The 26,975-nt window shown below is 38.6% G+C and overlaps 1 protein-coding gene across 2 annotated transcripts in view; it reads right to left on the bottom strand.

Annotated features, from left to right (window-relative positions):
* Window positions 1-303: 303 nt before the first annotated feature.
* Window positions 304-26,975, bottom strand: part of nr3c2 (nuclear receptor subfamily 3, group C, member 2) — a 114,734-nt gene continuing 88,062 nt past the window's right edge. For both annotated transcript variants that reach the window (XM_054779111.1, XM_054779112.1), the window contains 6 exons: window positions 25,741-25,857; window positions 25,318-25,656; window positions 21,305-21,449; window positions 18,610-18,740; window positions 9,702-9,859; window positions 304-7,387 (listed from right to left, as the gene is read on the bottom strand). In XM_054779111.1, the coding sequence (XP_054635086.1) occupies window positions 7,232-7,387; window positions 9,702-9,859; window positions 18,610-18,740; window positions 21,305-21,449; window positions 25,318-25,656; window positions 25,741-25,857 (1,046 nt within the window). In that variant the 3' untranslated portion in view covers window positions 304-7,231. The remainder of the gene's footprint in view (window positions 7,388-9,701; window positions 9,860-18,609; window positions 18,741-21,304; window positions 21,450-25,317; window positions 25,657-25,740; window positions 25,858-26,975) is intronic.

The following is a 26,975-nucleotide window of genomic DNA, read 5'->3' as shown; positions in this document are numbered from 1 at the left end:
CTAACGTCTAACATTTGCAGCGTTTCTTGAAATGCTGGCTTTTCAACTGCATTAAAGAGCATGATGCATCATTTCTTTTGCGATGGCTTTCTGTGAACGCACACAATTTTGCGCTGTTCCGCTTGTATTTTTGTCGACCGAACGTCTCAGTGATTGATGAGTTAATCTGTTTATAATAGGGAGAGGGTGTTTTTCTGAAAAAGAAATCTTGTCCCGTTTTAATCTCACGAGATCTTGTGACACCCCTACTCGTCCCTTGCCAACATATAACAACGCACAGAGACTGTAAATAGACACAACAAGAAGGTGGTGACTTGATTTTTATTGTGGTGCTCGTCAACAATACCGTCATGGATTAGGAAATCATTTCAACAGCAAAAACAAAACAAAAAATCTGTCACATTTTGTTACAAAATAAGAAATACTGTTTTTTAAATTATTATTCTCCACATGAACAATGATGGAAAGAAAAGTTAAAAGAAAACCCAAATGGAGTAAAGAAGGTAATAAATGTCTTGTGTCTAACATTCAGGTAGTAAGTGTGTCACAATGTCGTTTATACATTCATTTCTCCTTCCGCTATGTTATCCTCCTCCTTTGCCAGCCAACACACAGAAAGAACACAGCCAGTGGGGGGTGGGGGGGGGGTAGGAACACATAATTATTTTTCTTCAAAGTAGAAATGTCTTACACGCAACAAAAAGGACCATTTTATTCTATTTACAGTACATGATGTTAAATCTGTAAATCAGGTGAGATTAAAAAAGGCACAAGTTTCCCTTTTTTTCTTTGACATACAATGTAAACATCTCATCAAAACGCATGCATTATTAACAGTTTGCATCTTACAAAAAAGAATTTTCTTTTTTTTGTTTGTTTTTTAGACAAAAGTACTTAAATATTATTTTCCAGCAAAATAGAATTCTCTCAAAAATACTTTCCCATTCATCCTTTTTAGGTTCCTTACAAAGGACAAGAAGAAGAAGAACAACAACAACAAAAACGCTTTCCTCCCAATAACGCACAAAAATCACTTCACTTTCCGTCTTCTTTATTCACAAATATTCACAATTACATTTCCGTTACTGCGCTATCACCCCAAAATAGTCACACTTTATAGCTGCTCCTCACATTGACCACCTTCCTCTGTGCAAAAAAAAAACAAACAAAACAAAAACAAATCAAAAACAAAACAGTGGAAACAGGATATGGCTAATCCACCATCAAAAACACGTCATACTCGCCACACGCCAAAAAGGGGACGAGGGCGCTCCAACTCTCCTCAGTAGCATCGTCACCGTTTTCTTCAGAGGGGAATCCGAATCATACCACATCATCAAAAGCATTCCTCCCAAACTTTACAATACAATAGCTCGCTTTGAGTTGGGTTAATAATACCTGTACATTAAGCACTGCAGAGTACGTCTCCATGTTGGATGCTAATCAACTGTACAGTGTGTGTGTGTGTGTGTGTGTGTGTTGCTGTACAAATGTCTCGCCTGGCATCGGTAAAAATGAAGCACCTTAATGTAAAATGTAGACAAAAAAAAGGTTATTATTCTTTGTGGTACAGAAAGGGCTGGCTTTGCTCGTTGCTGAGGAGAAGCAGACTGCTGCTCTGGAGATAACACACAAAATGACAGCGTTTACAGCAAAATCCATTAGCGAGTGCATGTTTTTTCACCCCCCTTCATCCATAGCAACCGCGGCACAAATTGAATCACTCATCAATATTGTCTTGATTGGACACTTTGGGTAGTGGAGGGACTTTTGCATATTAGTTTGGATGGAAAAAGTGGATGAATGTCCAATTAAGCCCAAAATGATTCATACTCTGCACAAATATTGACTTAAAGGTCCCCTGTTATGCATAAAGTGACGTTTTATGGATGTAACGTGTCCTGAAAGCCGTTTATGAGCGCCAAACGTGAGGAAAATCTTCCATCTCGTCAACACGTCATGAAGGAAAAAACCTCCTTCCTCATGGGAGGCTTCACTACACGTCTTAAAATATCTGTCAGTCAGCTACACACGTGGGAGCTGTAAGTTTCACCATTTTGTTTTCCCTCGGCTAACCCAGCATGACATTGCTGATCGTAAGTTAGCGCTTTAGCTCGCATAGCTGTGCGTGTCGTTGTCAGCTAAAAGAAACCCCAAACTCATTTTTTTCTAAATATCATTTGTAGCAAATAAAATCCAAATGTAGCCAGGGTATGAATAATTTTGGACTTAACCGTAAATGTTAAAGTTTGACTTAAATGATAGAAGACATCAGATTTGCAAATGTGGTAATAAATCCACTTCAGCACTTCCTCCGAGAGCCGCATGTTAAAAATCAAACCATGCGGGCGGCCACTTTGCTTTTTCTATGGATTTTCAAAATGCTGTGAAAAGGCAAAAAAAATAATTTATTATTATTTTTAATTTAATATTATTCTAAATGAATATTATTAAAGAATATTACATCATATTAAAATACTTTCATATTTATGTATACATATTTAAAGATAGCTTTGTGTACCAATTAGTTATTAGTATCAGCATTGCACCTTCTCTTTACATTTTGCCTTTTTGCTCTTTTTTTCGTGTGGAATTTTATTTCTACAATGTGCCGTGAGCCATTAAAAAAAACATACTGTAAGTGGCCCCCAGGCTGTGCTTTGGACACCCCTGCACTACAGTATATACTTTTTTTTTGTTTTATTTACTAGTGAAGGAAATATCGGGACCCTGGGGGCTGCCAATCACGCTGAGAGATTCCAGACACAAAATTAAGCTGTATAGGGACTTTTTTATGCCTTTAATGTTAAACGACACACTCATCAAGGTCGTCGTCCGTGTTTTTTGTTTACTTTCAACTGAAATTGCATACTGTAAATTTAATGAATTGGGATTTCCTACTTCCCAGCAGCCTGCAACACACCGTTCACACTCTCAGTGCAACTTGACGTCTTTGCAATGCATCACAGCCGCCCCCAAAATCATTCATCTTGAAATATTAGAGGTGTAGCAGTACATGTATTTGTATTCTGATTTTTTTTTGGTACATAAGCGTACCGTGCAGGTAACATATTAAAAGTGTTTCTTGTGTCATGAGTTCACTCCGCAATCAAATACAAGCGTCTGCGTATGGCAAGCAGAAATCCAGAAGCCTTGTAATTTATGACAAAGCATCTTATTGTTTTTTTTTTGTAATTTATTTAATCATTGATTGGCTAAATAGTTTTAATGATTCATAGTTTGTACACTTACTGTACCGAAAATGAATGAAATTGTGACCTTATAGCGAGGTACGTACCGAACGAAACGTACCGCCCTTATTGAATATTATAAAAAAAACTAAAATTCTGATTTCTAAATTCATGGTCATTCATGGTCTACAAAATCAAATAGAAATCAAATAATTAGAAACACAATGTCTGCAGTCATAATGAAAAAACGACTAAAACATCGGCATTGCCAGCTGAATTTCACGGAATATTGGGGCTTCACTCTTTCACGGTCTTTACAAAAATATATTAATAAATCATCGCTATTTCGTGGTTGAATACGGCCTCTTATTATTCCAAAAATATGCAAATTTATGCAACTTTTACATGTTGTTGCTTAAATTAAGTATTTTCAAGCATAAAAATGTCCAAATGAAGTCAAATACAAATATAAGGCATTCCGAAGACACGTTCGACGACGTTGTGATGACATGTAGTATTCTACACAGGTCACTAGGTGTCAGTAATGTTTCCATAGATGAGACAATAGCCACCACAGGAAGTACTGTACGAAACAGGAAGTAAAAATGGAGCAACAAGGAGCTTCCTAATGCTAACGTATGAGCCTATATTATCTCTTATGTCTAAAATGTCATATTTTTTTCTTATGTTGTCTACTACAGGGGTCCCCAACCACAGGGCTGCAGCCCAGTACCGGTCCATGGGTGAGGCCGAACCGGACCACAGGAAGTTTTCAGGTGCAATGATAAATAAAAAAAAATGTCGTTCATGTCTTAGTTTTACACAATACAGAATAAGTAAGATAAATTAGATCGCTATAATATACAAACCCCCCCCCGGTCCACGGGAGATTTGTGGGAACACAAGCCGGTCCGTGGGTCAAAAAAGGTTGGGGACCACTGGTCTACTATATTGGGTGATACGCGTGTAAAGGTGACTGTCGGTGTGTTATTTCATGTCCACAGGGCTCTAATAATGTTAAAAACTGTATTAAGAAGGGCATAAACAGGTTTTATAACTACGAAAATATGCGACGTATAAAGAAAGAATCCTACTTCATGAAATTCACTTGAAATTGATTTGAGCCAATTAACAGCGATAAACAAGGGATCACTGCTAGTGGTGCACCGATCCGTAAAAAAACGCCTTTCAAAGCCGATCACAAAAAACGATCGGCATGCGGGGGCAAATCCTCCATGTCTGCTGTGTCACGTAGGGTTGCCAACAATATGACGCTTGACACAGGCTACTGCAGTCGATGCCAACGTGTTTGATCACTCCCTTACCAAGCCTATTGCTGTTCGACTCTTCTTGCATCTTTGTTTACACGCTAGCTTCTTGTCTTCGGACTCCAAATGTGACTTTTTACCACAGTGGCATTTTGTCTTTTTTAAAGCAAACAAGCAATACGGTGTGTTTGGAGCTCGTTTTTTTGTCCCACGAGAAAGCTACAAGTGTATATCACGTTCATGGGGTACGTACTAACTTTTTCCACCGTCTTGTTGTTATTATACTAATTACGTCTTGTCCTCCAAACACTATTTGTGTGTGGTTGTTTAATGAACATGGACACACAGTGTGTCCAGCCTTATGATGGCGATCCTATCACACGGGTCTCCTAGCTCACCAGCTGATTTTGAGTAGTTCACAAAGGGTCAACTCTTAGTATTTTTTTTTTATTATAACTGTCGACTGCAGACATTGTGCCTTTCTATAATGACTAGGGGTGTAACGATTCGATTTAACAACGATTCGATTCGTATCACGATTTGTGGTTGCCGATACGATTCAAGGATGATATTGGTTCATTTAGAACGATACGATCCCGAAATGATTCTGTAACTTTAAATTTATTCAGTAACTTTTTAGCCAAAAATTCAAACAGTCTGACTGTGAAATAAATACCTGCATACTGTGCAGGTGATGTAGCATGTATGATAAGTATATGTATGATAAAATGTTAAGGAAATTTCATCTGCAGATGGATATTAAAGTGAATTTATATCCTACATACCTTTTATCTTGTCCTGAAGCTCCGATCCATGAGTTTGAAAGGCTTAAAGTTGGACTTAACTTTTGAAGCACTTGTATGACTCGATGTGGCCCAACACTCAGAGAAATCTCCTGCCCCCTGTTGTCGTGTTGCCGTGGTATTTTTTTTTATCTTTACATATTCTACAAACAGCGCCCGACTTATTTAGAACATCTCCCGCTTTGCAAAAGCCCAAGTGTTTCCACACACCGTACCGCAAAGTTGGCCTAATTATTTCTCGCTCGCCAGCTTGTCCTCTGCCATCCGCCAGGTTACATTTTGTCGTCTGCTGGCGCATGGTGATGACATCGCAGACGGGCAGACTGAATCGAGTAACGTTTAATGTCTTTATCATTAAAAGTGCTAAAAAACAAACAAACACACACATCCATATAAAGCCTGTCGTGCTTAAATCCAATGCTTTATTTCGTAGTATCGATACCTTTTAAACGATGTCAGATCGATATATGTTGTCCGGAATGGCAACTTGCAGAACACAGATCGATGTAGTTGGATCACAGGAATATAAATCGATACATCGATGTAGCGGATGAATCGTTACACCCCTAATAATGACAAATGAGCACAAAATAGCATAAAGATGATGGCCACACTGTTTGAGTGGAGATGTGCTTAGTACATGAAGTAGTATATATTTTAAATGTTGCAGTCATAAATAAAACACAAATAGTTGACAGCACTAATAGTGATGAAAGCTGGAGACCCCTGCAATCTGGACACTCAATTTATTCTCTTTTAAATTAAGCAAGACAGATTTCTATTTAATAAAGATATTTATTTGTATTATTTTATTCTGTTTATTTTTGTTATCTTGAGCTAAAAAATAATTATTGAACAGTTTATGTCCCATGTATTTGTATTACACCAAAACATGCATCAAATTAAATTCAGGTTTGTGTCAAATAGTACAAAAATCGTTTCACACAAATAAAGGCAAAAAAAACACAATCCGCCCAAACCTTTATCCACCTATTTGCCAGGGGCCCTTGGAATAGTTTAACAGGGCCCGTGACCAATACCACTCATCATAACTAAATTGAATACTGCTCAGTTAATCCGTGTGATCGGTATCGGCCGATCTCACTCATGGATGATCGGTGTCGGAATCGGCGGCATAAAACCCCCATCGCCGCATCCCCAATTACTGTAGCTGCATTCGAAGTATCATGAGCGGTTAGAATCCAGCAGCTTTATCTACCTCTGCATGCGCTTTCTAAAATGTTGGTATGGCTACGCAGCCAAAGTACTGTATATCGTTGCTTTAATAGCACACATGTAAATCTGACGGTGTCTTCCATCATATAAGGCAAAGTTGTCAGAGAACTTTAAATGAAACCAATTGAAACTTAAGGGTAAGCATTGATCTTGTGGTGATGCATGTACAGTATAGATAGCCCTTGGAATCTATTCAAATAGACCTTTGGCCTTTATAGTCAAGCATGTTTTTTTGTTTGCCCTGTAGTCCTGCTCGATACAAAGCAAAGCAATGTCTAACTACGAGCATATGTACTGTATACATATATATATATATATATATATATATATATATATATATGTGTGTAGAGCTATTTTTTGTGAAAGTCTGCATAAAAGCCACAGTTAATTTGCAGCAAAATAAGAAGGGGTGTGATTGGGTTTGTTAGGGATTTTGGTAGTGCATCTGTGTGTAGACGGTGTGTGTTAGTGTGAATGTAGCACTAGCACGTTATAGCAAACGTATGGCTTTATCTCCAAAAGAGCGTCTTTGGGGCGTACAGGGAGGGTGGCAGGGCTACTTTAGGGATGCTTTGTCCTCCTCGGCCAGTCCGAGTGTTCACCGCTCCGATCCGATCGTTCCGATCCTTCATCCCGCCTTTCTCGCGACGGTCAAGCATCGACTGGCGGCATTCTGAGGGGGCGCGTGGATTCCGTCCCTTGGTTCAGTTCTCACTTCTGTCCTCCGCGGGAGTCACTTCTTGTGGAAGTAGATGGTGTGAGTGAGGCCCGACTCCACCTTTGGTATCTGATCACTGATGATCTCCACCAGCATGTCAGGGAACTCCACCTTGAGGGCTTGCGACTCACGGAAGGTGTAGAAGCAGAAGTCCAACAAGTTCCCCACCAGCTGCCACGGCACACAATCAGAACATCAGCTCTCAGTTGTCAAAGTAAACACAACACTCATGAATTATTCAATGAATCCTATGGTCGCTAAGTGCATGGTTCAAAAGCAAACACCTGCCATGGTCTCTAATTAGCAAAAAGCATCGGCATTAACAGCTGTGGCTGTAGGCAACCTCCTGATGTATTTTTTTCATAAACTCCATTCAAAGTATCATGACTCTTTCTTTATATCTGCACGTGTTTTAAAATGACGCAACTCAGCTGCTGGTGTGAAACATCATCATGCGCATGACACTGTCACCGCTATTACAACATTGGTTCTGTTGCTGCTGTGTTGTGCCGTATACTGGTAAATGGATGGGCATGTGGTCCAAGACAGCTATGGTTTCCAGGAACAAATCAACAACAGGAAGTTGGATTTTGGTGAAATCCCAAGGAGCATACTTTAACGTACTCCTCCTGAATTTGCCTGATTGTGCCGGTATTTGATACAGCTAAACTGGACAAATGGATTCCGCTAAATTACAAAGTATTTTAGTGTAGGTCAGCGGTGTCCAAACTTTTTCCAGTGAGGGCCACATCGAGAAATGAAAGAAAGCAACTTTGATACTTTAATATTTTGGAAAGCAACACATGTGGCTACGCTAAGAAGTTATATATTTTTTTAAACCTGCATCTCAGCTTTGTGATTATTAGTACCAACTTTGCTCTTTTTTCCCATTTCTGCTGTTTTTTTTCCAAACATGTCAACTTTCTTCTTAAATAATCTTTGTACATTTTCTTCTCATAATATTATGACTTCGTTCTCATAATATTTTGATTTTATTCCCATATTATTTTTCCCCCCCATAATATTATAACTATCCATCCAAAAATTACAATATTTGGGTTTGTTTGTTTCTCATAATATTACTGCTTAAAATAAAAGAATGATAAAATTAGATAAAATTAGAAGTTTATTCTCATAAAACTACAGCTGTTTTTTTTTTCATTTCTGGTGTGTGGGTTTTTTTTACATTTTCAATTTCAAGTTTTCTTCCCAAAATTCAGACTTTATTCCCATAATATATATATATATATATATAATTTTTGCAACCTAATTCTCCACAAATGACAACTTTATTTTGTGTTGTTTGTTTCTCATAATGTTATCACTTAAAAAATATATATTTTTTCTTGAATATTGCAAATCTATGCTACTTAAAAATGATAAAGTGACAAGTTTATTCTTGTTACATTACAGCTATTTTTTTCCATTTCTGCTGTTTTTTTTCCAACTATTTCAACTTTCTTTTTGTAAATTTTCTTTCTCCAATTATGACTTTATTCCTACTTTATTCTTGCAATTAACTAACTAAAATTTTTTCTCATAAAATTACAACTTTTTCTTGTTAGATGACAGCTTTTTTCTCTGAATATTTTCATTTATTCTTGTAAAGTTACTGCAGATTTTTCCATTTTTGCTTTTGTTTTATTTTTTTTCCATTTTCTTGTTTAATTATATTTTTAAAATGTGCCACGGGCCAATAACAAAACAGCCGCAGGCCAAAAATGGCCCCCGTGCCGCACTTTGGACACCACTGGTCTAGGGGTCACAGTATGTGAGTGCAGCCTTTGCTGGTTCACTGTGCAACGTGGAACTCTTCATAACTCAGCTCCACAAGGTCAGAGCTTGATCAAAATTGCTGTGTATGATGAAAGGCCCGCACTGAAGAGATCAACATGTTCCTCACTTAGTCACAGTGCCATCTAGTGATGGCTGGAAATGCCCCCAATTAGACTTGTTGTAAGCGTTCTCCTCCAATGGCATTTACCGAATAACTTTAAATTCCTTCAAGGTACAGGGCATTAAAGAAAAGACAAACTGCTACAGTACCTTGAAAAAACGAAATGGACTCCTACTGTACCCCTTTTCCTGGCTTTGAACCCTTTCCAATCCTACTTAGCTCACCACAAGGGGGCACCGCATTAACCCCATTCATGCAGCTATTAAGGTTATTGAATTTTGAGCTCTCTGGACCATCTCCCTCCACTGTGACCAAAAAACCATCAGTTGGCATTGATCCTCTTCCGTCCGAAATAACCGCAACCCCTCAGGGGCAGATTGGGAATGCAGTAATCCTTATTTGGAGCCACTGCATCAGCCAACCACTAAGTATGATCCAAATCCATTCTGCTGCCATTCCCCCTCTCAAAAACCCCCCCCAAACATTTCCAATGTTATCATCTGACCAAAGTGCCAATAGATGGCTGCCTACATGTGCGATGGACTGTACTGTAGGCGGTTGGCATAGGGTGCCACGGCAGCCACTTACATCATGCATGGCGTCCAGTAGCTTGGTGAGCTGGAAGAAGCGCTGCCAGGTTTGGCCCGAGTTGTTGGTCGCTTTCCCCACGGAACGCCGGAGCTCCTTAATGTAATTGACTCTCATCTCCTCGAACGCCGCCTGGTTCTTCAGACCCTCTTTGGGAACTGGGAAGGAAGCAGATGCCACGGTCAATAGTGCGGGATTTTTACTATAAAGCCGACCTCAAATGACATGAGACTAGTAAATGGTAATGTTTAACTCGCTAGCTAAGAGAACATGGATTACGACGCAAGCACAAAAGGAAGTACAAAGGAAGCCGGTACACCGTACACTGAACAGACAGTGCTAATCATCACACTTTCCAAAGTGGTTATGTACCAATTAACCGTGATAAATGAGGGAAAGAAAATGACTGTTCTTTTGTCAATTAAGCCTAAAGACTGAGTTATATTACAGTACTAATCTACTAGCGGAACACTGCGTGTTTCAGGAAGTTGAATCCCTAAAAGTGTATGATGCAACTCAGTCCACCAGATATGGATTTCTATTTTAAAAAATGTACGATTTATGGCATAAGCAGTGTCTGCAACAAAAAACATGCTTGCATTTTCCCCCCGTTAGCTATCCCTAGCGTCCTAGCCGTAGAACAATGCAAACTATCCAACAGAAGAAAAAAAAGCCACATAGCAAAATATGATGAAGGGGCGGTTGTCATTCACTCTGTGAGACACACAATTAACGTCATTGAAGAGTTACAGCTGAGTCTTTGTGGTTTGTTTTTGTGGCGTTCAACTTTTTTTTATTGCCATGCATTTTGCAAGTTGAGAGAACTGAGCGGCCATTGGAATTTGAAGCTCTTACCTGTTCTCCCTTTATTTTGGCGGTAGGGATGTATTCGGTATTCATAGGAAAAGAACTGCAATATGTCCAAAACTACAAGGTTATAATGGAAATCAATGGGACCAAGTCGGTCCCGAGGGTAAAAAGTGTGTATTCAATACACATTGCAATAGAAGGGATCATGGAATTTTGAAAAAAGTAACTCATTCAATACCAAAGACGTGTTTACAAGTTTTTTTTAACCTGAATGCTCACTCCCAAAGATGTATCTATACATATATAGCTTAGTTCTAAATGTGTAAATAGTTCATGGTGTTATATTTGTAAATAAATTGTTATTTTACTGTAAAACAACCCCTTTTTGTGTTGTGTATGTTGTGGTATAGTTGTTTAGATATTTGAGCTGACACAAAAGGAAAAAAATGTCTCCCTTTTTTAGTCGGGAACTGATATTTTCCTGTAACTTACTTATGTTCTACTGCTGATTACTAAAGATCAGAAAAAGGTAGAAACAAACTTTGTTTTCTGATGAAAGACGAGAATCTAATCTTTCTTTTGGTATGTTTATATAGCCATAGAACACAATATTCTTTGTGCCTTGAAATATCAGTCAAAATCGTCTAAAATGGCGGGTACTGAGGGGGTCGAATTTCGAAAAATGGGATTGAATTAGTTAATTTAAAAAAATCCTGGCAGAGATTCACACAAGTAGCCTTAAAACTGATGTACCGGTATATATTAACAATTTCCAAAACATAAGTAATGTACGTTTGGTATCTCGAGAGCTAATAACAAAATTTACATTAAAGACTAAAACGAAACAAAAACTTGTCCACATTTATTTTGACACTTTTCTGTCCCTTTTTTACTTTAGAGTTCATCTGCGAGACATCAAGTTGTTCCTCTTGCTGCAAAACTTCCAAGAAGTCTATTAGCTGCATTGTTAGCGTAACCAGTCATGTGGACTACAGGAGGCATTATCGTCTCCCAAATTATGTTTGTTTTTCAAGTGTCACAGAAAAAATACATTTTTATTATAGACGTGGTATTGAAGCTAAAAATATCTACTTACGTAGGTTAGAGATGTGTATGTTTAAAGTGCTCATGAGACCAAAACACGTTAATCTTTTTATTTCCGCCGTATAAAATAACACTGAAAGGTATATTTGTTGTGTTAAATGTGTGCTTGAATATTTACCATTTACCATTTTTAAACATTTTTGTCATTTCTTCCGGGTCTGGCAGAGCAGACGGAGCAAGTGACGTCAACACCGGACAGTCCCACCTGGGGGTTCCCGTTCCCTACAATGCATTCCCTGTTATAATGCTCCAGCTCTCTGTCAAGCTCTGTTGTTTGTTATGTATATTTTTTTATATTATGCCCGCTCATTGTGTTGAAGGTTTTTGCTGGAACACTCCAGGAGACGGAGCTCACATTTCTAAAAGACACCATTTGCCTCGTCAGACGATCAGCAAACTTTGTGGGACAAATGTTTCAACACTGCCTCGCAGATGGAAATAAATTTAAAAACCCAAAAGCGGTTCGACCGTGAAAAAGCGTGCCAAGGTGGTGGTAAGTCAATGTACATTTCTCCTGCTAATATGTTCCACAGTAGCTAGCCGAGTGCTCATGGCGGCTAATGCAGTGCTAATTCCCTAGTGACACGCTAGCTAGGCAGCTAATCTATTGTGGCTGTAACTGATGGCTAAACATATCATATCATACTCACTTTCTCTTCACCCGTGTTTTTGACGTGAATTGATAGAAACACACGGATCTTGCAGTCGATCTGTCCTACTTACTTACTTTCCTTTGCTTTTCTAGGAATCTTAGTATAATAGTATGGGATTTCATGTGTCAAAATCACCACTTCATTTCACTCCTATTTCATAGTTGTTTGTTTATCTACGGCAGCAGTATGACAAAAATGTTTTAGAAAGTGAGTACTTTCATTTCATTATTGTTTTTTTCTAACTTTTTTTGGTGTCATGAGCACTTACAGATCACTGTGGGTCAATAAGGTGGGGGTGTATTTCTGCTGGTGAGCAAACACCTTCAGGCCCCACATTCACCAAAGAAGACAACCCAAGTACAGTAGGTTGCAGGAGCGAGGGTTTACTTCATGGCTGACATGATGAGAATGTGCTAATGCTCAGAACCGCGTTTGGAACACCCCCCCCCCCCCCCCCCCCCTCCCTGCACTGACCCACATATGCCCTGATTAGAAAGTGACCTGGCATTTCGGAGTCACCCGCCCCTTCCTCCAGCCTCCAGAAACAAGGGCCATTCATGCTGAGGTAATTGGTGTCAAATGCACTTTTTGCTTTTGTGCAGCAAAAGCCTCCTTTTCTAGTGAAGCAACTATGCTGGGAGGCTGTCAGTATCGTTCGAGGATGCAGCTGACAGGGCGCTTCTTTGCTTGGTTTTCATGGGTGATACCATTCACAGCCAAGTGCTACAACTCGCTACGAGCATGACAACAATAGCTAAGTCAAGCATAGCTTCAATTGGCCGTACATTCAGCCTGATTTGAGCCCAACTTGATGTACGTTGGAGGACTGGTTCTGCGACCATCGCATCAATTTCTGTCTGATGATGGTAACGATGATCTTGTGCACTTGAAGCAGAGTTACAGCTACAATTACCTGACATTACGTGACTATGTGACAATGGCAACAGCAATGAAAAAATCCATTAAAAATGGGTCTATAATTTGCATATGGCAGGTGCACGTCCGAATTTACCCATCAATCTGTGCTCCTACCCTCACCTATGGTCATGAGCTTTGGGTAGTGACCCAAAGGACAAGATCACGGGCACAAGCGGCCGAAATGATTTTGTTTTCTCTGTAGGGTGACTGGGCTCTCCCTCAGAGATAAGGTGAGAAGCACTGTCACTCGGGAATTCAAAGTGGAACCACTGCTCCTCTGCATTGAGAGGAGCCAGATGAGATGGCTCGGGTGTCTGGTCAGGATGCCTCCCGGACACCTCCTTGGGGAAGGTGTTGAGGGCACGTTCGACCGGTAGGAGGCTTCGGGGAAGACCCAGGATACATTGGGGAGAATATATCTCTCAATTGGCCTGGGAATGCCACGGGATCCATCGGGAAGAGCTGGATGAAGTAGCCTGGAAGAGATAAGTCTGGGCTTCCTTCCTCAGGCTGCTGCCCCCACGACCCGACCTCGGATAAGCGGAAAAAGATAGATGATTTTTAGAAATTCAGCGGAAACTCGGTTTTCGTAGGATTCGTTTTTCGTGAAAAATTATTGCGAAAAATATGTTTAGGTTTTCGTACACTGTCTTGTTATCATAGGGACAAACAGGGCTCAAACAAAGGATCCATGTGTTGGATAGAGGTTCTTTTAGAGTTGGGACACTATAGACAGATTCCGGCCATAGAATCCTTTAATCATCTTTATTTTGAGTGTGTGTGGTTTATTTGTTTATTTACTGTATCTGTCGACATTCTTTCTCCTATAGAGCACTGTGCTGATGCGGCACTCAAAACACACTGCATATTTCTCAGTGTTCTGTGTGTTTTTGTTATTACGGCCGCAAAATAAGGCAGCATGACAACAAAGAACTTTGAAAAGGAGGTAAAAAACACTATCAAATTCAAGAAAAAAGTAGAGCAAAGTGCGGAGATGTTGTGTCGTGGAAGTTAATACAGGGGGAATGGTTTAAAGGAGACACATACAGTAGGAGATAGTGAGCTGGGCCAGTGTGTGAAATGATGATTGTACCTGCTGCTGAAGTTTACAATAAAGTTCAAGTGAGCAAGAATACAGCTCTAAGCATCCACTCAAGTTTCAAGTTAAGTTTGTAACGGACCTAGTGATATACACACTAGTGATGCAGTGTGTATACTGTGTACTTTTTGGTTATCTAGAATGGATTCATTGGATTTACATTATTTCCTATGGGAAAAATAGATTCAGTTTGTGTTCCTTTGGGTTTTTTGGAAGGATTAATGGCGAAAACTGAGGTTCCACTCTACTGCGTTTACCCGAGAATGATAACTTCTACTTGAGACCTGATTTTACACATTTTTTTCTGACAAAAACACAGAAAACGCGCCAAAACAGCCATGTTTGTCATTTAAAAATAGTCTCATGTAAACAGTCCCTACCTTCTTTTGATTGATCATTTTTATCTAAATGCCACTAGCAAAACAACGAAGGAGTGTGTACATTTTGTTGTGTTTTGTACAAAATTTAAACCTGCGTATGCTGTTTAAAAGACTAATTTGGATAAGACGACAAGCGTTTAGGGTGAGTGGTGTTTCTCTTCATTGCCATCTACTGGCCTGGCATGCATCCTGCAGTGCTTTTAGTACTTTTTTGATGGGTTTGGTGTACTTTTTCAGAACTTTCCAGTTGTACGATGGTAGTGTTGTGTAAGCGTGCCCTTAATAAGGCTGCTTAACTTTGACCGCAAGCGAGTATTTGAAGGCGTGATGGCACTTCCTGCCACTTTAACAAGAGCATGCATAGATTTAAGAGTATCATCCCAAGCAGAGGCGAGGCGAGTGCTGGTGCGTACCAAAGCCAAACAGGGTCATGAGACACCACAGGCAGGGTTGAAACCTAAGCCCAAGGTCAGACCGCATTAGCAGCTCCTCTCTCGTCCCCTTTATCCACTTTTCTCTTCGTTTTTTTTTTTTTTTTGTGGTGTTCCAGCCCAGAGGCGCTCGCGCTGCGCGACGCCGTCCCCCTGCCGACAAGCTCTGACAACTCCTCTGTAAACACTCCTTCCCCTTCCGAGAGCTTCATCTCTGAAGGTCCGGAACTAACACAGCTTTCCCAAGTTGCCTCGGAGATGCTCGCTCGCTCGGGAAAATGAGTCACAACCGATCACAGATCGCACTCGCTTAAAATGGAGCCTTTCCTCTTTTACTCCTGTTTTTCTTTGGAATATGGCAGGGAGGATTGACTGTGAAGCACCTTATAAAAATTCCTACAAGGATATGAAGGAAGTGGAGGGAAAATAGCAGCAGTTCTTGGAGGCTCGTCTGGTGCAGCAGGGCTCGGTGGCAAAGCTCCAGAGAAGCAGCGAGCACCGGAGAGGGAGGCCACAGCAACAGAAGGGCCGGCTCTGGCCCCCCTTTGTCTCTCCTATTGGCTTTGTTTTCACGCCCACAGCCTCCACCTGACGGGCTCGCCAGCAACTGCCGCTCAATCGTCAACGTTTGTCCTTAAATGACACCTTCCTTTTTGCAACACCGCATACCGAAAGTCCACTCGGGGCGCCCTGTAGCCTGTTGATGACATACCTCTTGATGGAAGTTGTCCAACATTATTTAAAGGTCCCATATTATCCTACAGTAGAACCTTGGTTAGCGTCCGCCCTGGTTAGCGCGTTTTTTAGTTAACGTTGAAAATTTACGCCACATTTTTGCATGCATTCTCCGGTTAGCGTACAATATTGTCATGTTATTGATACACCACGTGAGTCCATTTGTATTCTTTTAGTTACCTTGCCCATCTATGGTGTCATCAGCGGTTGACTCTCAAAAATGTTAACACAAAACACGTTTTCATAGTTTTACATGCATCAAACAATTCTAAATGCATATAAATGACAAAGGAAAGGGATAAATGAATATTTAAGGTTACTTTTAGCTTCAATGAAGACTACTGTTCCCAAAGACACGACATGGCAGCGAGACACCACACAGACACCATCTTCCTGTCATGAGTTATTTCTTGAATTCAATAGTGTTTCTCACCTTCTTTAGCCAAATCCTTTCACTTGCAACTTTCTTTACAGTATTGAGATGAGAAACACTACTGGAGTCAGGAAACAACTCATGTCAAAGCAGCAAGGTGGTGGTTGATCTCGCCGCCATATTCAGTCTCTGGGAACAGTCACGTCAAGAATCACGTCTTCAATGAATCACGTCTTCATCATTTACAGTCGTCCCTTGATTTTGCTTCCAGACCTGACTGCGATAAGTGAATTTCCGTGGTGTATAATTCAATATTAATAAACGCAATATTTTTGTAGTTAGCGCTTAGAAAATCTGTTTGTGACGTTCTAAATACAGTTTTTAACATTATCAGAGCCCTGTAGACATGAAATAACACCCCATAACACCTTTACACTCCTATTATTCTTTTTTTACATCACATTGCGCAGGCTACGGGATCACAGCAGGGACATAAGAGACGGCTGCCGCTAGCATTACAAGCTACCGAGCTAACTAGTTAGCCTCTCCAATTTACTTATCCTAAAATTAAGAAAGTGTTCCAAACAGAGTGGACAAGAAGGACAAAGTAAGAAGCCAAGAACTTACCACTTCCACACGGAATGGTAGGAGAACTTTTTTTCACTCAATCATGTCTGGCATGGCATGGCTGACTACATGCAGTGTGAAGTTAATGTAATATAACATCAAATCTTATCAATGTAACATTACTGACACCTAGTGACGAGAATATTACATGTGGCGGGGCCAGTGGCATACACACAGAGTGCAAAGGAGTGTAACTTAGTAGAAATTACATCAGCGGCTTGTAATATATTGTCATATATTTTTTATATTTTTTCATCGTACTTTTCTTAAAAGTAAGGTTAAAATCTCGTCTCGTTCTCGTAGACCCAATCTCGTATATCATCTTGTGAACTGACTGTCTCGTGACACCCCTAGTAATGTCTCAATGTTTTGTGCCATTACTGCTGCCTAGTGACCAGAATACTACATACCACCTGTATTTCAATGTGTTTTGACTGATAAAAGACCATAGCCTACCACAAAACAGTGATCATTTATTGATTAATTAATTTCTGAAAAACCTCCATACAGCGAGGGAGTGATTATCAAACCACAATATTGCGAGGGATGAGTGTATCTGCTTTTTCCAATGCAAGGTACAACACCACCTAAAGGCCAACCTGCGGGCTTGCCTTTAAATAGCACCTTCTGGTGTCCGAGTATGAACAACCATCTGTTTTTTGTCTGTTTTTTCTTTCTGTTCATTTTTTTGTTATATGGAAAATACATTCCAAATCAAACCGTTTTTTTTTTTTTTTTTTTAGATATTTCTTTAGCTTAGCTTAGATTGGCTATTGCTTTTTGACACTGGAAAAACAAGAAGGCTTTGTATTTCAATTTGTATCCTTTATATATCAAATTCAAATTCAATTGAATTCAAATAAACCAATTGCTTTTGTTTTTTTAATTCTCATTTATCGAAAGGAAATTCATTGACCAAATGTTACACAGCCCCGTGTCTATGTGGATTAGTCTAAGGAGGATTTTCCGTCATGACGTCACGAAAAGCCAAAACGAGTGTTTGAACGCCTCTTCTTCCAAAGTGGAGAAAACATGTGAGGGAGATGATAAGATTTTTTCTTCACCTTTAGCTTTTTTTCAACCACCCCCCCGCCCAATTGTAATACTGTTGAGAACCTGTACTATTAATGTATGTATCTGTATAAACCACTGTATGGCTTTCTTGTTTAGTTTGTTAGCATTCAAGCACTTTATGAGAGGTTCTACTTTTCAAACTCACCACCACAACCAGGATATAAAATGCATGAACGCAGGCCAGTGGCGGGCCTTTCAGGTCCCGGTGGACTTTTGAGTGCGACTTTTAATAGCCACACTGATGGGCGCGGACGCTGACACGGCTGCCATGGCTGCCATGGCTGCCCCGGCTGAATATTTGTGAGAGGTTCACAGTCTGCTAAAAGTTTCAACACATCTTCTGTGTTCTGAGAGGCTGCGAACGCTGAAGAGGAAAGTGTCAATGTGTTGAGAGCTTTCGCAGTGAGCGACACGTGAACAGTAATGAAGTGTCAATCTATACATGATTAGATAAATACTGGTACTTTTATGGAGATCAGGGTTGTCAGGGACACGTTGAATGCTCTGACAGGTACAGTACATGCTAACTTTCCATTGCACTTTTTCTTTCCATCTTATAACGTCAGTGTTCCCAAAACTTGACTAGGTTTCAGTCTGCATGCATTCTTCTACTGTCTCATGCTGGATACTGGAAAACCAAGCCCTTGGCATTACTGATGCATAATGAGGCATCTAATGAAGATGTAGTGCACTGGCAGCCTTACTCGTGCTGAGGAGCAGCAGCACCTTCATGGAGAGGAACTCGTCATAGGTGAGCTGCAGTCGAACAAACTCCTGGCTCACCTGCCTCATGCCCAGACACAGGTCGTACATGGCCGACTGCTGCATGCGGTCCCTGAAAACCAAAATGCAGGACGACAATTTTAATATCCATTTAAATGACATTACATTTCAGCATGGACGCAACCTCATCGTGGTAATACTAGTAAGGCAACCTAACTATTTGTAGCAATAGATCCAACATGTATATTTATGGTAATGTAACATGTCTAACATATAACTAACACAGTCATTGTCAATTTTTTTTTGTCATGCCCCCACCGGGGGACAAAAATATCTGTTTATTTGCACTATACAGACTGAACTCGAAACTGAAACCAGCAAAATGCAACAAAATGGACAGCAGTGAAGCATATTCTAGTGAAACTGCATGCTGAGTACAACAAATTCATACATGTTGGCAGGTCTGCACTAATATTGAATGTTCTCCCTGCCTCTCACGGCCCCCCGACAGTTGACCGCGTCCCCCTAGGGGGCCTGCCCCACTATTTGACAAGCACTGAACTAACATAACATCCACCATATCAACATATCTACTGTACACAACATACATTTCATATATCAACATCGTATATCTAACGTCACGTGATGTAACATACTGTATCTAAGATAATAAAAATGATAATTTCATCTAACATAGTGCAATATTAACATAAGAAACGTAACGTAATGTAACAGATCTCTAACAAAACGTAAGGTTGTGTACCGTTACAATATAACACATATCGAACGTAATGAAATCATAACATCAGACATAACGTGAGGTAGCATACAGCTAACATGATTTAAGGCAATATCACATATTTTTACCTCACGTAATGTAAAGTAGTCTAATGTAACAGATATCTAACAAAATGTAAGCCTTTTTAACGTTACAATATCACACATATCACATGTAACGTAATAAGAACATAAACCATAACGTGAGGTAGCATGAGCTAATATAATTTAAGGCAATATCACATATTTTTACACAACATAATGTAATGTAGCGTAACAAACCTGAGAAACATGACAATGTAACGTATAGCTAGCGTAATGTAACATATTTAACATGACGGAAGGTCACGTAACGTTGTATAGCTAACATTGTGTAACATGGCATCTAACAGCGTAATGTAACACATGTAACTTGATATAAACCATATCTAATGCAATGTAACTTACTGTACATTAAACATTTCTGCATTGTAAGCTAACGTAACCCATAGCTAACATATTGCTTAATCTATTGTATATATCTACTTAACATACTCACATAACAATGTAATTATCTCTAAGGTAAGGCACAAACCTAATGTAAAGTCATTTTGTAAACATTTTGTAACATAACTTGATATAACACACATCTAACATAATGTAACATACACAAAACTTCATGTTTTGTCTTAACATAGTGTAATGTAAACATAACAACGTAACATATCGCTAACTTCATGTAACATATCTTACATTAGCAACACAAGACGTAAGGTAATGTAACATAACTTAATGTACGCACATCTAACATAATGTAACATGTACCAAACAAAATGTAAGGTAATGTGAAGTATTTTTTGTCTTAACATGCTAAGAAGTATTTTTTTTTAAAGTGCATCTCAGCTTTGTGATATCAGTGAAAAGCTTATTACAGTATTAGTATGAACTTCGCTCTTTGCTCTTTGCTCTTTTTTCCCATTTTTGCTGTTTTTTTGAACATTTTCTAAATATTTGAACTTACTACTTTGTAAATCTTCTTTTCGGAATATTATGAGTTTATTCCCATAATATTTGGACTTTATTCCCATCATATTCTAACTTTTTCCCCAACCTAATTTTCCAAAAATAAAAATTGTATTTTGTTTTGTTTTTTTCTCATAATATTACAACTTAAAAAAAATATTTTGAAAGTATTTGTTCTTTAATATTTCAACTCTTTGCTACTAAAATTATATTGTTTTTCCTCATAATATTAAGAGTATGTTCTCATAAAATTACAACTGTTTTTTTATCATTCAACTTTCTTCATTCTTCATTGCCACAATTGTTGTTTTGTTTGTTTTTTACAACTTAAAAAAAATAAAATGTTTTCTTTAATATTTCAACTTTATGCTACTAAAATGACACTATTTTTCCTCATAATATCACAATATTATTCTCAAAAAATTATTATAAAATTACAACCTTTTTGTCTTAATATTTTGACTTTATTATTGTAAACTTACTACTGATTTTTCCGTTTTTACTGTTGTTTTTGTTTTTAGTTTTCTTGTTAAATGATCCTTTTAGAATGTGCTAAACAGCCACGGGCCGCAAATGACCCCTGACCTAGGATAATGTACCATTTATTGTATCATACAGTATGTAACATTAATATAACATACAACTTGAGCTCTGTGCACATTTTCTATCCAAGTGTTTTTGTTGTTTTTTTGCCTGAGTTGTTGCTGAATCACTAACCAAAAATAGTCTGCTGGTTTTGCAGTAAGACCTTAAATATTCTGGCCAAGTGTGACGTCACATCACCCTTGCACCCTCTGAGAATCTTTGCAGGGTTTTGTTTAGCAGCATGGAGACTAACCACGAAAATGTTTTTAGACAAGCTAAAAGACGAGCTAGTTATCTCGTGTGTGGACCTACTCGTTAAAGATGAGGTCAGGGGCGAAGTAGAGCATCTGTCCATTGGTGTGTTTGTATGAGCGCCAGCTGAGGCAAAAGGAGGACAGACACATCCACGAGTACTGGATCAGCGTGATTTGGTCCTCAATGGGCAGGCCCCGAAAACCTAACAGAGACAGAGAAATGAAACTACAAACAGAACCAGGCATGCATGAATTCCTGGTTTTCTAATGGGTTCCCGTACATTAATGGATGAAAGCGCAACATATTGGTGAAGTCCTTGTATTGCCGTTCAACAAAATGCGTCAAAATAAAGAGAAAGATCTGTGGCCCATGTTGAGATCTCAAGTACTGTTACACGCACACAAAATTTGAACGTGAACAAAATAAAACTGTGATCTGTGTGCTGTGCACAAAAAAACAATTTTAAACCAACCTAACCTTGTTGCTGTACCTATTGGGGGAAGTTGATACATTACAGTGGCTTCAACAATGAGGAAAAAAAATAAAACAAACAACTATAAATGCCATTCCAATACATCCCCGCCCGAAACAACAAAATGCAATGTCCAAATTTTGTGATTTTTTTAATGCAAAATGTATTTTATACAAAAAATGTATTTATGCGAAGAAGAAACTATCAAGCTACATTATGTTAGATATTTTGTTATATTTCCGTATGTTATGTTAGATGTATGTGATGTTATATAACATATGCGTAATATCAAGTGACGTTACATATGATATGTTTCATTATGTTCGATATTTTTTGGTATATTACCTTACGTTATGTGACATGTATGTTACGTTCTCTATGGCTTATATCGAGTAACATATGGCATGTTGCATTATGTTAGATATGTTGTTTTATTACCTTACGTTATATGAGATGCACGTTATGTCACGTTAGATATGCGTTATATTAAGTTACATTACATATTATATGTTACATTATGTTAGATATGTTGATATATTACCTTACGTTATGTGAGATGTACGTTATGTCACGTTAGCTATGCGTTATATTAAGTTACGTTACATATTATATGTTACATTATGTTAGATATGTTGTTATATTACCTTACATTATGTGAGATGTACGTTATGTCACGTTAGCTATGCGTTATGTCACGTTAGCTATGCGTTATATTAGCTATATTAAGTTACGTTACATATTATATGTTACATTATGTTAGATATGTTGTTATATTACCTTACATTATGTGAGATGTACGTTATGTCACGTTAGCTATGCGTTATGTCACGTTAGCTATGCGTTATATTAGCTATATTAAGTTACGTTACAAATTATATGTTACATTATGTTAGATATGTTGTTATATTACCTTACGTTATGTGAGATGTACGTTATGTTACGTTAGCTATGCGTTATATTAAGTTACGTTACATATTATATGTTACATTAGGTTAGATATGTTGTTATATTACCTTACATTATGTGAGATGTACGTTATGTCACGTTAGCTATGCGTTATATTAAGTTACGTTACATATTATATGTTACATTAGGTTAGATATGTTGTTATATTACCTTACATTATGTGAGATGTACGTTATGTCACGTTAGCTATGCGTTATATTAAGTTACGTTACAAATTATATGTTACATTAAGTTAGATATGTTGTTATATTACCTTATGTTTTGTTAGATACTTTATGTTAGAGATGCATTACATTACGTTGCGTTTCTTACATTATACTATGTTCAATACAAATTAAGCAATATTATCTTATGTTAGATGTTCACCGCACTTTGTTGAAAATATTTGTTACATCATGTAATGTTAGATACGTGTATGTATTACATTACATTACCTTACACTACGTTAGATCAAATGTTAGATATAATTATCCAACATAAGATTACGTGTACAGGTTTAACGACAAACGACTATAAAAAAGTTTGTGTACAATTCCAAGATATCCCAGCCCAATAAAAGACAATACAGTCCACATTTTGTGAGATTTCTCTGTATCTATGCGTTTGTTTGTTTTTTGGATAAACTTGCATGCTTTTATTCGACTGCGACATTACGTTAAAACGTAGTTGAAAATTCTGGCTTGGCTAGGCATGTCTTTGCACACGTTACATTATCAGTATGACGTGTTTTAGCTGAATTGCTACATTATGATGATGATGATTATTATTATTATTTATGACATCCAGCGAAATCCCTGTGTAAGATAACGTTCCCTCTCATAATATGCAAATCCCCACAAGGATTCCAGTTATCGTTGCGACGCCTGTGAGGGGAGCTCCAAAAATAAACAGGGAATAGGAATTGTGCCAAACTCTCAATCACTGCCTGGCGAGAAGTTCCTTGCTTGCGCTAGCAACAACAACAACGATGACAAGAAGAAATGCACAAAAAAGCCAAGTGAGGACACGGACACACAAGTGACTTGTGGAGGTGCTGTGGGGACTATTTCAGACTGTAAGGATGTCACGGCGCTGGGAAACGTGGCTAGCATTCTGTAATAGATTGTGTGTGCTAATGATGTGTCTGCTCGTCAAGACGTGCTCGCTCAGTCTATTTATATGTGACACAAGGAGTGTACAGTATGAAATATATGTACGACAACCGTGGTGTAATAAGTGGTGTATCTTTATCTTTTTTATTTTTTTAATACGCCTCTCACTTGTTTACGTTCCCCTGTGGAGCATCTTTAACTACACTTTAATGACACGCATCACAGTCAACGTCTGGGCAAGAAATCATGTAAAATGACTTCACTGCTGTAAATCCTAATTTCTATTTAATGCTAAAATAGGATTTTGATGGCTAATCTCTTTGGAAGATTTGCAGAATCATTTCCTGAGCTGATAAATTCCACAACAGTGGAAACTATGCAGTGCAGATGGATATCGTCTTAATTTCATTTTTGGGAATTGCATTATAAGAGTGTTTTACATTACATTGTACACGTCTAAGTACGTTTGATATACAGCGGAACCACTTAGGTCGAACACAGTCCCTTCCAGGACACTAGTTTTTCCAATAGGAAATCATGACTTCTGATATAATAATGACTTCTGACTTCTGAATAATGACAGCTGACTTCGGGCGACAGGTGATGTACACCTTGGACTGGTCGCCAGCCAATCACAGGGCACATACAGTATAGACAATACCTACACATTTTATACTTTAAAGAGCACAGGGCACATATAGACAAACAACCATTCAAACTCACATTCATACCTATGGACAATTTAGAGTCTCCAATGAACCTAACATGCCTAACATGTTTTTGGAATGTGACTAGACCACTGTGCGGCCCTAATAATATTAAATAAATATATACTAATAATAATAATATATACTATATTATATATATATAATATAGTATATATTTAATATTATATATATATATATATATATATATATATATATATATATATATATATATATATATATATAATAATAATATTATATAGTATATATTTATACAATATAAAAAAACAATACATCCAGTGATGACAATGATGTTGAGCTTTGAATCTATTTAAAATAATTTTAAATGATATTTATAATACAGCTCTGAAAAAATGTAATAGACCAATTTGTAACTGTTGGAGAGCACCAAAGCGATGATTAAAAATCTGGCTTATTGCACCAAATATTGATTTCTGAACTCTTTAAGTTATATAATTAAAGTTATTTATTTATTTAGTTATGAAAGTTATATAATTATTATTGTTGTTATTTTTATGACTATTAAATACTTTTAATGTCAAAAAATATGAACACAAATTGATTCCGAATTATTACATTTTATGAAAACATTTGGTTTATTTTTATTAGTTAATTAGCCCTTCAAAATTCAAGTACTTTCCTGCCTGGAAAACACTAAAGTATTTTCCAGATTTTCCAGCACCTGTGACAGCCTTGTCATTGAGTATTATTGTATTATGTTATTTTAACATTCCATATATTCTTTTTAAGGCAACTTGAAATGATCTTAAAATAACATTTAGGCCATAGCAGTTCAGCGCTGCAGTCTGGACTAACCTGGAAGTACTTTGGCCCACTTGACCAAGCGGACCATCTGCTTCCCGGCCAGGCAGTTGAGACTGGACAGCAGGTGGTCTGTGGTGTCAGGCAGCGTGTTGTCGAAGCCCGAGTACACCTCTTCGGGCTCGATGAGCTCAAGCACACTGCAGATGGAGGGTGGCAGGAAAGGTGTGACCACCCCAGGGCCGTGGGGCACCAAGGTGGTGGTGGCGGCGGCGTTCAGCTCCTTTTCCGAGGACAAGAATTCGCCTCTGACGGCGCCCGTTTGACCCTCCTTGGCGCCCTGCACGTCCTCACCGACTCCCTTTAGCTTGCCCAACTTCTTGGACTTGCGAGCTGTGAGGGGCGGGGGCGGACAGCAGTCATACTCAAGTCAATATGACCTCTGACCCTGACATCATTTAAAAGAAACAGCCTTACCTCCGAGGTTCATCCCGGCCTGGAGGCACTTCCGTACGCGGCACGCTGGGCAGTTTTTCCTTCGGATTTTGTCGATAATGCAGTCGTTCCTCCCGGCGCAAAGGTAGTTGTGCTGACCTGCGAGATTTTGAAAACAAAAAATATTTAGTGCCCCTCCACATCCAGCAGATGGCACCGTGACAAAAGCCTAACACTTTATATGAAAGTGTCTTTTCTCATTATGTCGCTCTTTTCTTCCTTCTTATTCGTCACTTTTTAGATCCCCGACTATTCGCTGTTCAGTCCTCATTCCCTCCCTCCCATAGTCACAGATTTCTTCTCAAAATAACGCATTTTTAAATGATTTTGTATTTGTGGGAAAAAGTGCCTATTTGCGCTTTTTTTTCCCTCTGAATTTTATTTTATTTTTCACAGAATACCATCTCATCATAAGTCGGTCATAATTTATAGATATATGATAATGTAGCATAAAATATACAGCATAAAATGACAGGAGATGGAAGTGCGCCTGTAGCGCTAGCCCTACGGCCAGGCTAAGGCTAGACCGTGCCTCCAATTCCATTTGTTCTCCGACTGATCATCTTTCATTATGATTCATTAGTAGTGGGTACCTATACAATTTACAATTAAAAAATGCCTTTAATATGTGTGAGGCATGTTATAATTGTCAGGATTGTGTGCTGCGGTACTGCCTTCTACTGCTTCTCTGTTGCAGCACACTCCTGAGCACCCTGATTGCTGATCATCTTCACCTGTGCCTGATTAGTTGTTCTATTTAAGCTGTGTGCTTACTCACATCCAGTGCCAGATTGTCCCTTTGCTACACCCTGTTCAGCTCCTTCCAGCTTGTTCTTGTGCATTGTGTTTTGGCTTTCTGACCCTCGCTCTGCTCACCTGTAAGTACCTACCTGCCTGCTTGACGTCTTCAGCAGTAGCTGTATTCTTTGGTACTTCTGCTAGTTTTTTGTTAGCAGCTCTTTTTGTTCTTGTCTGTATTTTTCCCTGCTCAGCTCACCTTGCTAGCAGTGTTTTTTGTTACTGTTTCCCGCGACTAGGTCCGGATGTATTTTGGTTGTACTTTGTTTCTTGTGTGGTTTTTGGTACCTTTTTGTTATCCATTTTTGTATTAAAGACCTTTTCTGTTTTCACCTATTCGACTCTGCATTTTGGATTCCTGCATCACGGCCTTGGCCGTTCATAACAGAACAATCTGGCCAAACATGGAATCCGCAGAG

Source organism: Dunckerocampus dactyliophorus, chromosome 6, assembly GCF_027744805.1.
Source record: "Dunckerocampus dactyliophorus isolate RoL2022-P2 chromosome 6, RoL_Ddac_1.1, whole genome shotgun sequence".
Taxonomy (NCBI): domain Eukaryota; kingdom Metazoa; phylum Chordata; class Actinopteri; order Syngnathiformes; family Syngnathidae; genus Dunckerocampus; species Dunckerocampus dactyliophorus.
This window is presented reverse-complemented; position numbering and strand designations above follow the sequence as displayed.